Source organism: Triticum urartu, chromosome 2A (assembly GCF_056163025.1).
Source record: "Triticum urartu cultivar PI428250 chromosome 2A, HENAU_Tu73, whole genome shotgun sequence".
NCBI lineage: Eukaryota > Viridiplantae > Streptophyta > Magnoliopsida > Poales > Poaceae > Triticum > Triticum urartu.
In genome coordinates, this window is record NC_141874.1 from 557706341 (window position 1) to 557720811 (window position 14471).

General features: G+C 43.6%; 1 protein-coding gene across 2 annotated transcripts; it reads right to left on the reverse strand.

Moving 5' to 3' along the window:
- Positions 1-44: 44 nt before the first annotated feature.
- LOC125538714 (protein NBR1 homolog) lies at positions 45-4650 on the reverse strand. Of its 2 annotated transcripts, none has more exons than XM_087544357.1 (8): positions 4430-4650; positions 2235-3487; positions 2041-2125; positions 1720-1917; positions 1463-1612; positions 1276-1374; positions 523-1182; positions 45-416 (listed from the first exon to the last, which is right to left on the reverse strand). In XM_087544357.1, the coding sequence occupies exons 1-8, from the start codon at positions 4505-4507 to the stop codon at positions 411-413; spliced, it is 2529 nt and encodes an 842-aa protein (XP_087400483.1). In that variant the 5' UTR covers positions 4508-4650; the 3' UTR covers positions 45-410. The 2 variants fall into 2 exon arrangements, with proteins under 2 accessions (XP_087400483.1, XP_087400482.1); XM_087544356.1 differs by having other exon boundaries at positions 45-436.
- Positions 4651-14471: the final 9821 nt, after the last annotated feature.

Sequence of the window (14471 nt, forward strand, 5' to 3'; positions counted from 1 at the left end):
AGAAGAGCACAGCAACCATCTGATTGAGAAGCACACGAGCGACAGATATAATAAACATAACTCATAAACCATACTAGCAGTTCGCCTGATAAGGTACCCTGCTTACACGAAAGAAAAACCACGGTGCACGAGCGACCACACACCGGAGCGCCGGACTATTATGGTCCTGCTTACTGGCTGCTACTACTACTGCGCGGCTGCAGTGCACTGCATCATGCAGCATCACTTCAGCTCGTCTGGTTATTCCTGCATTACATTATACTAGTACTACTTTATCTATATCTAGGTCTACTAGGCAGCAGCGCTCCAGCAGATGAGCGCAGGAGGCCATCACCGGTCCTTCTCTCTGGACAGAAGATCCATCGCCACACGCTTCATGGAACTTCATGCTTCTTGCTCGAGCACTCCTTCTACATCTGTGTCAATCATCAAAACCCTGACGCGAATAAGAGTTGAGAATTAAGAAGGATCCTAAATTAAGATGATATTCTCGCGCTACACAGGATGAGAAGTGGCGCATACCAGTTCCTTCAGCTCCGCAAGGAGTGGGTCCCACTCATGGAAGCCGCACAGGTCATCGACCGACTTCTGCAGATCATACTCATTCTGCCGAAGTACCTCCTTGTTCAGGTCAACCTGCCTGAAGCCCATGTCCGCCAGTTCCCTCAGAAGCTTCTCCTCCATGTTGTTGTTGATGGTTTCATCAGGCGAAGGCATGCTAACAGGAGCGACATGTGAACTGACAAGAGTAGGTGCCGGTAGAGGTTCCGGCACACTGATGGGTTCCGGCAGTGGTGCGGCTTCAGGTGCTGCCACACCTGTAGGCATCCCTAGAGCTTCAGCAGATGAGGCGTGGGGATAAATAACGGGTACTTGAACTGGTTCATCTGCTGCCTGGGTATAAGCGATGGGTACTTGAACTGGTTCATCTGCTGCCTGGGGATAAGCGATGGGTACTTGAACTGGTTCATCTGCTGCTGGTGCAGAGGGCACAACACTTCCAACCGCTTTGGGTCCCTTTCGTCTCAGCGTGGCAAGCACCTCACGCAGAGGTATGCCATCATCGTCAGAGTCAGATGCAGAATCTGAGGTCCAGGTTGCGGTGCTGCCTTCTGCAGGCAAGCTCAAGAAGTTCACTGCAGCAGTTCCCTTATTGCCACTGGTCTGGACAGGCTGTTGCACCTGCACACGAATTTAGCAGACAAATGATCAGATGTGTAAACAAACCATGTGGCCACTTGCGGAAGAGAATTCTACAGTCTAATGAGGCTATACAATGGATGGCCTCGATGTTGCAGGGTTGCTGACTGCAGGCAAGTTCAAGTCTATTGCAGCAGTTTGATTGTCACCACTGGCTTGAACAGGCTCTTCCACCTGCACACGATATCAGCATGCGGAAGGTCATGAGGGGAGGAACATCAAGGCTTACAAGGAGAGGAGCAAGTGATGGCAGAGTAAAAACCTCAATAAGAACCCAAACTTGCTGACCAAATTTCTGTAGGTCTGGCGATGTTAGTCTCCAGTACGATATGTACCTACCAGGTTTCGCAGGTGAAACAAAGTCAACACAAACATCGATTTCTCCATTCAAGGGGAAACCAGCCTCTGGAATCTGAGAAGTTCAAACATAAGTTAAGACTTTATTATGGTCTGAGATGCATCCATGTAAATCTCACATCCAGAACATATTAGCAAATAAATTATGTGGTTGGGAAGTACCGCTAATTTCACTAAGCTTTGGCGAGCAAATTGATCTCCACCAACCCAGGCAAGGTGGGTTCCATAAGGCCATACAATATTTCCATTGTTAAGCATGCACCAAATCTTACGAAATGGAGTTGATGGCGCCATTCGTGTTCCATCAGGGACAGTGAGATCCTTGACGAAACGGCAGTCAAGTTGGAGGAACCTCTTATCCTGAGAATGGTCAAACAGAAGTAAGTGTAAATATTATGTTACTATCTCACGTGAAGTATATAATCATGAGTATGAACAGACTGATCTGATCACCTTATTCAGGTTTCTCAATCTTTCACTTACCGAGAGTGGCTTGTCCATTCTGGCATATTCAGCCTCATTGCCCATGCGATAGAAACAAGCACTGCATAGATCATAGTTATATTTGCTGCCAGCAAAGAGAAAAATGTCAAGAGAACAATTTTTTTTCAAAATCCAATGAAAAATAAGATATGAATGAAGGACTGAATTATTTAATTGTAACTAAAAATACTTACACATTGGACTTGTAGCGAGGCCCAACAATCGGTGTCACCCCGCAGCCATCACATTCTACCCATTTATGAACCGACTGCTGTGGGGTACCATACCCACTGTATGAACCAAATGAGTAGGGATCTTCATAATTTCCATATGAATTAACTAATGAAGGCCTACTGAACCTAAACTGATTGTAGTCGTAGGCAGGTGGAGGAGGGAATGCCTTCTGCAAACCATGGGTTGCAACTGAAGTGTAAGGGTTAAGTATTGGATCAGTTTCAAAGGTCGGAATTGAACTTGACGGAGGGCCTCTGGGGGGAGGGAAGGCTGAGCTTGAATCGCCATTGATCTTTCTAATAGACCCAAAGGGCATATACCCATTTGCAGAACCAAGAGTAGAGCCACCAGGAGCAAATGAAGGAACAGGTGGCACCGAAGAAGACATGACAGATTTCCCCATACTTTGAGCATGTGATTTCCCCTTACTCAGGGCATCAGTTCTTTTCTTATGATACAAGAGTTTTCCACCAGAACCGACTAGAACCGATGGAACCCCAATTGAAGTACAGCCTGGTGCTTGTTGAACTTGAGCATTGGTCTTCTCAACTAGCACACTCTTAAGACCAAGTGCTCTAGATGATTTAGCATGTTGCCAATTTGAAGCTGAAGCTGTTGCAGATTCAGATGCATTACTATCTTTCATGTCCCTGAATGTTTGTGGATTACCACTAGAGGAACCAGATGAACTGTAAGAGAGACCACTGGTAGGTTCCATGCCGCTCTTGGGTGTCATCAGTTTAGCAATTCGATCCAGCAACTCACGTACTGGTGGTGCCGATGATGCAGCTTTAGAGCGCAGCTCATGCGATAACTTAGCAAGGACAGCAGGAACTTGCTCTGGTACAAACTTCAAGGCTTCATCAATAGCTGATTTCACCTGAGCTAGTTGATCTTCCATAGCTGCCGACATCTTAGACCTGGAATTCAAGGCTTGCTGGTTAGGCTGAGGTGCCCCGGCAGTGCTGCTTTTCAACTGAACATCAATCCTAAGAGGGTTCAGCTCCTGACTAACAGCAGCATCACGTAAATCATCATCATCATCCAACATGACAATATCTCCATCCTCATCAGTATATGTGAGAATAAATTGCTCCTCGGGGCTGAACTTAAAAGCATTTGCAATCTTTGACCGAAGGGCAGCAAGATTATGATCTAAGTTTGAACCATTCACAAAAGCACTGAACCGCTTGAGAGTGCCACCATAGTTGACCTGAAACATCAACCAATCATAGACTCAGATATTAACAAGAATGACGTATGACTGGAACTACAAATTAGAACAGAAGGATTCAACAGGTGGCACAAAGAAAACATATCACTAGAAGAAGTGTGTGTTGTTCCTATGTTTTGTTCTGTTATTAGCCAGTTAAGGACAACAACAACAAGCTAGAAGTATAATCCTTGAAGATAGTGGAGATTTCAAGCATCAGTGACACAAGTGAATAGTCACACTACCACAGTACGCATACCATGCACATATAAGAACACTACTAGGTATGAAGTTCAATGACACAGAGACAGAAATATATCACTTTGATGCTACTAAATTCCATACAGAAAATAGCACATGAGAGATCAAAAATTGACAGTTGCCTCCCGTGCTCTGAAACATAGATTAAAGTACTCTAACATCAAACACGAACACAAAGCATCTTTGGTTCTTTACTAGCAGCAGCAATCGCCCTAACTGTAATCTGAACTTCGCACCAATCAACGCAAGCCCGTCAGTTAACCCGTCAGTTAACGGGTGAAATCATCTCCACGGTTTTACAATGGCGAACAAGATCAGAGCAATCTGACCTCGGATACACCCTTATAGAAAAGAAAGAAAAATCCATTCTTCAACAACCAGATGGAACACAAAATCCCACCACATCCCATCATCCGCAGCAGACCACGCCCCCCATCTCCAACGAATGGGGAAAAGACCCCCGACGTCAGTGTCCAACGCCATCGCGACTAGACAGGAGTCGGACCACAAGCACCGCCCGGATCGCTCTAAAATCTAGCACGCGCAGAACCCCTCCTCGACTCCCGACGAGGAAACGCCAAACCCTACGCCGAAAGAACAAAAAAAAACGGCACTCCCCTCATCCTCCCCGATCGAACACCACGACGGCATCACCACACTGCCAGGGCACGGGAAAACTACCTTGATGACGAGATCCCGGGGGCGGCCGAGCGGCACGAGGCCGCGGAACGGCGGCGGCGTGTCCCGTTGAGGCATCATGGCGCGAGTCCGCGGCGGCGGGGGCCTCCGCGCAGCCGCTGCAAGCCTCGGCGGTGCGACCGGAGATCCTGCGCAGTGGAGCTGGGGGGGAGGAGGCGGCAGTGCGTCGGCGGTGGGGCGGGGGTGGGGGTGTGTGGCGTGGTGGGGAAGAAGAAGAACGGAACAGGGCGAGGCTCCCTCTTTTATCGAGCCCTTCCGTTACCTTCGATGGGAAGGCTGGGAGTGGAAACTGTTGCGCCTTTTCGCGGTAATTTTGCGGCCGGGCCCCTCGTGGGACGGCGGGCCCAGAGGTCGGTGAGAGAGGCGGGCTCCTCGCGTGGGCTGCATGTGGGACAGATCACGGCTTGTTTGCGGTGGGGTCTGGGTGTGTGATTTTGGCGTTGGTCCGGGGTGAGACTGGAGTTTTCCCAGGTTGTGCATATCCGCATCGCCGGGGCCCGCTGGGCAGTTGGGCCCCGATATATTATTATTGTTCCTCTTAAGTCGGTAACTACAGTGCTGCCAGTATATATATAATAATAGTTCCCTGAAATGTACAGTGTACAATAATAGTTCACGTAAAAGAAAGTCATCATATAATAATAGTTCGTGTGTTAAAAAATTATAGTTGGTGTCGTTGTGTCTGCGTTTTGGGAGAAAACAACAATGCTGGTCCTGGAAAGGATCACGACTACGACCTTTGCTTCCTGGAAGGGATCAGCCGTCGGTCTCTGGCCCGTGGGCCACGCTCTGTAGCCTTTGTTTTGCCGCTGTTCCTCAACTTTATGGTATTATTAAAAAGAAACCGAGGTGCTGCTGCCATAATATCTTGGTTGGAGATGCAGATATGTCAGTTTTTTCCTTCGTGTCGTGCAAGTCGGAACTTGGGTTCCTGTTTCTTATCGCCGAGGAACGGGTCACGTTGTACCTGCCCGCCCGCCCTCCGCGCCGTGATGCGCTCTCTCCGCACCGTTCGCACGGGAAAATATCAGATGATGCCGTATTCCACGTACTTCCGTGCTCCAAATTCTAAAACTTGTAGCAGTACTTAAATGTTCTAATTCTATTTTAATGTTCATAAGACGCGCGCCTATGACCCTTAAAAATTCAGATCCAAATTCGAAAAACACAATGAGAAACGAAAACTTTTTTTTTTTTGCGAATGCATGAGAAACGAAAACTAAATGCAAACCTAACATGAATACCGTCGAAAGAAGATAAACATGAATAATGTGAGAAATGACAATATTCAAGTCTGGATTTGTCTTTTTTCTTTCTTCCTTAGTGTGTGTTTTGAACTTCGATCTGAATCTATGAAGGGTTTTGTAGGCACATGTCTCGCGCACATTTACAAAAGAAGAATATTTGAAACATTTAAATGTAATTTTTTTAAAGGAGCATGAGAGTATGTAAGGTGTGGTGTCACCTGATATTTCCTCACATTCGACTGTTCGCCAACAGTTGTATGACAATATGTTTGATTCTGGGTGTTGTTGCAAAAAGAAAATGTTTCATTCTGGGTTTCTCTTTTCCTTCTCTATCTCCTTTGACGATTAAGCCAAACTTTTCCCTTCAAACTTCACTGATGAGCCCGTGGATTCGCCTTCCCTCTGCCTACCACTCCGGCAGCCGGTGGCAGTGAGGGGAATCCTGCTGCCTTTGCTTCGATTAGTAGCTTAAGTTAGGTTTTTTTTACTCCTTGCAAGTGATGCGCTTCTTCTACTAGTTTGACTTCCGGGCTTCGATCCTCCTCGAGTTCGTTCATCTAGATGTAGTCGACGGAGCTTCAGTGTAGATTCATGTCATCTCCTTGGGGCGGTGAGGTTAGGATTTCTTGTCATGTGGCAAGATTTGGTGACAGGTCCTTCAGATATATTCAAGGGTTCAACGATAACATCTGCAGGTAGGATATTCATACAGTTTGGACCCCTAGTCGCATACAGTTTTCAGAAACCGCGTGCTTGAGTTAGTGGGCGATAGGGGGTCCATTGCAGACCACGATGATAAAAACCATTCCACGCCACAGTGAAAATAAGAATCATTTATGATCATAGAGGCAATCATCAACAATTCGTGAAGTTCAATTTGTGTGCGATGAAGTAACTGGGATTCACAGTTTCATCATGTATATCGTTTGTTATTAAACTCGGGCCCGAGCCCGACCCAAAAAACCCGGATCAGGCTCGGGCCTTGTTTTGCAGCCCGAAACATAGTTCGGGCCGGGCTCAGGCTTCTCTTTTTCTGTATTTTCGGGGCAGCTTTCATGTGTGTACACTAAAAACAACGATTGGCCCGGGATTTCGGGCTCCGGGCTTGATTTTGGGCCAGGTTCAGGCTTGAAAACATAGAGTATTTTGGGCTTCAGACCGACTCGGGCTTGAGAAATGAAGGTCAGGCTATTACAAGCCCGGCTCGTCCCGACGTTTGCCCGGGTTTACCTACATCTTCTTTATCTCAGTTCATATTCATTCACTTCAATGCATTTTTTTCATTGTTTTAATCATACCATGTGCTTCCTTGAGTGGCGAGATGAAGTTTACAATACCGTTGATACATATGTTTGTTTTAGGGCTGGTTAGGATCTGAGTCTTCGTCCTACACCTTTTTATTAGGTTGACTAAGGCTAATTTCCACCGTACGATGTTGTGATATGTATTGAAGTGGGATGTGCGTAATGTTGCACTTTTTTCTACGGAAGCCCGTCATGTCTCTCTTTATTGATATCAAATAGTAATTACATTCTTTATGATATTACATCAAAGAAAGCTAGGGATTCATAGACCCAATTATAATGATTTTTTGTGATAAACATAAAATATAGCTAACTATTGCATCATATCATTCGCTTCTCTTGGTTAGATGCTTCAATTTGACCTTCTCATTTGATGTTCAAAACATAAACCTGCTTGGGAATCATAGTGGCCAATGAAAAGGTGAGATGTGGAAAGAGAAATTTTAGTGCTTGTTGTAACATGCTAGAGACATTTTTCGACTTCTTCCTCTGTAGCGTTGACTATTGAAAAGATTATATTCTTTTAATTATACACAATGTTATTTGTATGTCACCATGTAGAGCAAAATAGACCCAGGTTGCAATCATTCAAAAAATAGGTGTGTGCACATTTATCATACATTTATTGGATGTCCATTAACTAACTTAAGAGATAATTACCAGTCCATGTTTTTGCTGACCAAATCAAAAGAAATCACACTTAAAATACTGCTAAGTTCAAACAAAGTGAAATAGATTTATTAAGAAGTTTTGAGTGTTGGTGAAAATAGAGCCTGATACGTCCATTTTGCATCATGCTTTTATATCGATATTTATCATATTATGGACTGTTATTTCACTCTATATCACAATACTTATGGCTATTCTCTCTTATTTTACAAGGTTTACATAAAGAGGGAGAATGCCGGCAGCTGGAATTCTGGTCTGGAAAAGGAGCAAATATTAGAGACCTATTCTGCGCAACTCCAAAAGTCTTGAAACTCCACGGAATGTCTTAGAAGAAATAAAGAAAAACCCACGCCAAAGATGAAGGCCAGGGGGCCCACACCCTGCTCACGAGGGTGGGGGCGCGCCCTAGGGGGCGCGCCCCCTACCTCATGGGCCCCCTGGTGGCTCTCCGACGCTCATCTTCTCCTATATGAGGTCTTTCGATGAGAAAAAAAGGAGGAACTTTTCGGGACGAGACTCCGCCGCCACAAGGCGGAACCTTGGCGGATCCAATCTAGAGCTCCGGCAGAGCTGTTCTACCGGGGAAACTTCCCTCCCGGAGGGGGAAATCATCACCATCGTCATCACCAACGCTCCTCTCATCGGGAGAGGGCAATCTCCATCAACATCTTCACCAGCACCATCTCATCTCCAAACCCTAGTTCATCTCTTGTATCCAATTCTTGTCTCAAAGTCCGGGATTGGTGCTAGTAGGTTGCTAGTAGTGTTGATTACTCCTTGTAGTTGATGCTAGTTGGTTTAATTGGTGGAAGATCATATGTTCAGATCCTATATGCATATTATTACCCCTCTGATTATGAACATGAATATGCTTTGTGAGTAATTACGTTCATTCCTGAGGACAAGGGAGAAGTCTTGCTATGAGTAGTCATGTGAATTTGGTATTCGTTTGATATTTTGATAGGATGTGTGTTGTCTAGCCTCTAGTGGTGTTATGTGAACGTCGACTACATAACACTTCACCATTATTTGGGCCTAGAGAAAGGCATTGGGAAGTAATAAGTAGATGATGGGTTGCTAGAGTGACAGAAGCTTAAACCCTAGTTTATGCGTTGCTTCGTAAGGGGCTGATTTGGATCCATATGTTTCATGCTATGGTTAGGTTTATCTTAATACTTTTGTTGTAGTTGCGGATGCTTGCAATAGAGGTTAATCATAAGTGGGATGCTTGTTCAAGTAAGAACAACACCCAAGCATCGGTCCACCCACATATCAAATCATCAAAGTATCGAACGCGAATCATATGAACGTGATGAAAACTAGCTTGATGATATTCCCATGTGTCCTCGGGAGCGCTTTTCCTATTACAAGAGTTTGTTCCGGCTTGTCCTTTGCTACAAAAGGATTGGGCCACCTTGCTGCACTTTATTTACTTTTATTACTTGTTGCTCGTTACAATCTATCTTATCACAACACTATCTGTTACCACTTATTTCAATACTTGCAGAGAATACCTTACTGAAAATCGCTTATCATTTCCTTCTGCTCCTCGTTGGGTTCGACACTCTTACTTATCGAAAGGACTACGATAGATCCCCTATACTTGTGGGTCATCAAGACTCTTTTTTGGCGCCATTGCCGGGGAGTGTAGCGCCTTTGGTAGGTGGAATTTGGTAAGGAAAAATTTATATAGTGTGCTGAAATTTACTGTCACTTGTTACTATGGAAAGTAATTCTCTGAGGGGCTTGTTCGGAGTATCTTCATCCCGTCCAGTAGAGCAAAGAGTTGCTCCTCAACCTACTGAACCTATTGAAAATGAAATTCCTTATGAGTATCCTTCGGGTATGATAGAAAAACTGCTAGCTAATCCTTTTACAGGAGATGGAACAAAGCATCCTGATGAGCACTTAATATATGTGGATGAAGTTTGTGGATTATTTAAGCTTGCAGGTATACCCGATGATGTTGCTAAGAAGAAGGTCTTCCATTTATCTTTGAAGGGAGACGCATTGATATGGTATAGGCTATGTGATGATATGAGATCGTGGGACTATAAAAGATTGAAGTTGGAATTTCATCAAAAGTATTACCCTATGCATCTTGTTCATCGTGATCGCAATTATATACTCCCTCCATTCCACAATGTAGTGCTTCCTCTATCTACGTGCTTCAACTTTGACCGTAAATTTAACTATCAAGACCGATTGCGGCGGGAGCAAAAGTTATATCAGTGATTTCGTATTCAAAAGAAGTTTTTAATTATGTAACCTTTTCTCCCGCCGCAGTCGGTCTCGTTTGTTAAATTTATGGTCAAAGTTTGACCTCGGGAAGCATGAGCGCACTATATTTTGGAATGGAGGGAGTATATAATTTCTGGCCTCGCGAAGGAGAAAGCATCGCTCAAGCTTGGGGGTGGCTTAAATCAATGTTATATTCATGCCCCAATCATGAGCTCTCAAGAGAAATAATTATGCAAAGTTTTTATGCTCGGCTTTCTGAAAACAATTGCACCATGCTCGATACTTCTTGTGCTGGCTCTTTTATGACGAAGACTATTGAATTCAGATGGAATTTATTGGATAGAATTAAACGCAACTCTGAAGATTGGGACCTCGACGAATGTAAGGAGTCAGGTATGACACCTAAGTTTGATTGTGTTAAATCTTTTATGGATACCGATATTTTCCGTAAGTTTGGCACTAAATATGGACTTGACTCTAAGATAGTAGCTTCTTTCTGTGAATCTTTTGCTACTTATGTTGATCTCCCTAAGGAGAAGTGGTTTAAATATCATCCTCCCATAGAAGTAAAAGTAGCTGCACCTATTAAAGTTGAAGAAAAGACTATCACTTATAATGATCCTATTGTTCCTACTTCTTATATTGAGAAACCACCTTTCCCTGTTAGAATAAAGGATCATGCTAAAGCTTCAACTGTTGTTTGTAAAAGCAATATTAGAACTTATACACCTCCTGAGCAAGTTAAAGTAGAACCTAATATTGCTATTGTTCAGCTTCAGTATCTCAAGGGCAAGTCCATATTGTTCAGCCCAGAACCTAATATTAGAACTTATACACCTCCTGAGCAAGTTAAAGGATCATACCTCTTGTCTGATAATATTGATGGGCATGTTATTCAGTTCGAAGGTGAAACTGCTAGAATTGCTAAACCTTGTGCTAAAGATAAACATAGACCTGTGGTAGGCGTGCCTGTTATTTCTGTTAAAATAGGAGATCATTGTTATCATGGCTTATGTGATATGGGTGCTAGTGCTAGTGTTATACCTCATGACTTATACAAAGAAATTAAGAATGAAATTGCACCTGTTGAGTTACAAGATATTGATGTTACTATTAAAATTGCTAATAGAGATACTATTGCACCAATTGGAATTGTTAGAGATGTTGAAGTCTTGTGTGGGAAAACTAAATATCCTGTGGATTTTCTTGTTCTTCTCCACAAGATAGCTTTTGTCCCATTATATTTGGTAGACCCTTCTTAAATACTGTCAATGCTACCATAGACTGCACTAAGAATTTTGTTACTATTGGCTTGGATGATATGGTTCATGAGTTTAATTTCTCTAAATTTAGTAAACAACATCGTGAGGAAGAATTACCTAGTAAGGATGAAATTATTGGTCTTGCTTCTATTGCCGTACCTCCTAGTGATCCTTTAGAACACTATTTGCTAGACCATGAAAATGATATGTTCATGAAAGAAAGAAGGGAAATAGATGAAGTATTCTGCATCACAACTTGCCTGTTGAAATTTTAGGGGATCCACCTCCACCCAAGGGTGATCCCGTGTTTGAGCTCAAACCTTTGCCTGATAATCTTAAATATGCTTATCTTGGTGACGATCAGAGCATGAAGAAGAAAGATTATTGAAAACTCTGAAGAAGCACCGTGCTGCTATTGGATATACTCTTGATGATCTTAAGGGCATTAGTCCCACTCTATGTCAACATAAAATAAATTTGGAAGCAGATGCCAAACCAGTTTGTGATCCTCAACGACGTCTGAATCCTAAAATGAAAGAAGTGATAAGAAAAGAAATACTAAAGCTTCTGGAGGCAGGTATAATCTATCCCGTTGCTGATAGTGAGTGGGTAAGTCCTGTCCATTGTGTCCCTAAGAAGGGAGGTATTACTATTGTTCCTAATGATAAAGATGAATTGATTCCACAAAGAATTATCACAGGTTATAGGATGGTAATTGATTTCCGCAAATTAAATAAAGCTACTAAGAAAGATCATTACCCCTTACCTTTTATTGATCAAATGCTAGAAAGATTATGCAAACATACACACTATTGCTTTCTTGATGGTTATTCTGGTTTCTCTCAAATACCTGTGTCGGCTAGAGATCAATCAAAGACTACTTTTACATGCCCTTTTGGTACTTTTGCTTATAGACGTATGCCTTTTGGTTTATGTAATGCACCTGCTACCTTTCAAAGATGCATGATGGCTATATTCTCTGACTTTTGTGAAAAGATTTGTGACATTTTCATGGATGACTTTTCCGTCTATGGTTCCTCTTTTGATGATTGCTTGAGCAATCTTGATCGAGTTTTGTAGAGATGTGAAGAAACTAATCTTGTCTTGAATTGGGAAAAGTGCCACTTTATGGTTAATGAAGGTATTGTCTTGGGGCACAAAGTTTCTGAAAGAGGTATTGAAGTTGATAAATCCAAGGCTGATGCTATTGAAAAGATGCCATGTCCCAAGGACATCAAAGGTATAAGAAGTTTCCTTGGTCACGCCGGATTTTACAGGAGGTTCATTAAGGACTTCTCAAAAATTTCTCGGCCTCTGACTAATTTATTGCAAAAAGATATACCATTTGTCTTTGATGATGATTGTGTATAAGCATTTGAAATACTTAAGAAAGCATTAGTCTCTGCACCTATTGTTCAGCCACCTGATTGGAACCTACCCTTTGAAATTATGTGTGATGCTAGTGATTATGCTGTAGGTGTTGTTCTAGGGCAAAGAGTTGATAAGAAATTAAATGTTATTCATCATGCTAGTAAGACTCTAGACAATGCTCAAAGAAATTATGCTACTACTGAAAAAGAACTCTTAGCAGTTGTATTTGCTTTTGATAAGTTCAGATCTTATATTGTTGATTCTAAAGTAACTATTCAAACTGATCATGCTGCTATTAAATATCTTATGGAAAAGAAAAATGCTAAACCTAGACTTATTAGATGGGTTCTCTTGCTACAAGAATTTGATTTGCATATTGTTGATAGAAAGGGAGCTGAGAACCCCGTTGCAGACAACCTGTCTAGGTTAGAAAATATTCTTGATGACCCACTACCTATTAATGATAACTTTCCTAATGAACAATTAAATGTTATAAGTACTTCTTGTAGTACTCCATGGTATGTTGATTATGCTAATTATATTGTTGCTAAATTTATACCACCTAGCTTCACATACCAACAAAAGAAAAAGTTCTTCTATGATTTGAGACATTACTTTTGGGATGACCCACATCTTTATAAAGAAGGAGTAGATGGTGTTATTAGACGTTGTGTACCTGAGCATGAACAGGAACAGATCCTACGCAAGTGTCATCCGAGTCTTATGGAGGACACCACGCTGGAGATAGAACTGCACATAAGGTATTGCAATCTGGTTTTTATTGGCCTACTCTCTTCAAGGATGCTCATAAGTTTGTCTTGTCTTGTGATGAATGTCAAAGAATCGGTAATATTAGTAGACGTCAAGAAATGCCTATGAATTATTCACTTGTTATTGAACCGTTTGATGTTTGGGGCTTTGATTATATGGGACCTTTTCCAGCCTCTAATGGATACACACATATTTTAGTTGCTGTTGATTACGTTACTAATGTTGGGGAACGTAGCAGAAATTCAAAATTTTCTACGCATCACCAAGATCAATCTATGGAGTAATCTAGCAACGAGGGGAAGGAGAGTGCATCTACATACCCTTGTAGATTGCTAAGCAGAAGCGTTCAAGTGAATGGGGTTGATGGAGTCGTACTCGTCGTGATCCAAATCACCGATGATCCTAGTGCCGAACGGACGGCACCTCCGTGTTCAACACACGTACAGCCCGGTGACGTCTCCTACGCCTTGATCCAGCAAGGGGAGAAGGAGAGGTTGGGGAAGACTCCATCCAGTAGCAGCACGACAGCGTGGTGATGGTGGAGGAGCGCGGGACTCCAGCAGGGCTTCGCTAAGCACTACGAGAGACGAGGAGGGAGAGGGGTAGGGCTGCGCCAACAGGGGAAGAATTCGTGTGTTGGGCTGCCCCTTAGCCTCCACTATATATAGGGGGAGAGGGAGGGCTGTGCCCCCACCTAGGGTTCCCTCCCTAGGGGTGGCGGCAGCCCCCAGATCCCATCTGGGTGGCGGCCACAAGGGGGAGAGGGGGAGGCGCACCTGGGGTGGGCCTTAGGGCCCATCTGCCCTAGGGTTTGCCCCCCTCCCCTCTTGGAGGCGCCTTGGGCCTTGGTGGGAGGCGCCCCAGCCCACCTAGGGGCTGTTCCCTTCCCACTATTGGCCCATGTAGGCCTCCGGGGCTGGTGGCCCCACCTGGTGGACCCCCGGACCCCTTCGGTGGTCCCGGTACACTACCGGTGATGCCCGGAACACTTCCGGTGGCCAAAACCATACTTCCTATATATTAATCTTTACCTCCGGACCATTCCGGAACTCCTCGTGACATCCGGGATCTCATCCGGGACTCCGAACAACATTCGGTAACCGCATACATACTTTCCCTATAACCCTAGCGTCATCGAACCTTAAGTGTGTAGACCCTA

What these genes read in the sequence shown, in the direction of transcription:
- LOC125538714 (XM_087544356.1), bottom strand. Translation starts at nt 4,507, where the DNA reads ATGATGCCTCAACGGGACACGCCGCCGCCGTTCCGCGGCCTCGTGCCG. An exon ending in GAATGGACAAGCCACTCTCG is followed by an intron (nt 1,918 to 2,040) that starts GTAAGTGAAAGA and finishes GACCATTCTCAG; the next exon opens with GATAAGAGGTTCCTCCAACT. An exon ending in AAAGCTTAGTGAAATTAGCG is followed by an intron (nt 1,613 to 1,719) that starts GTACTTCCCAAC and finishes TGAACTTCTCAG; the next exon opens with ATTCCAGAGGCTGGTTTCCC.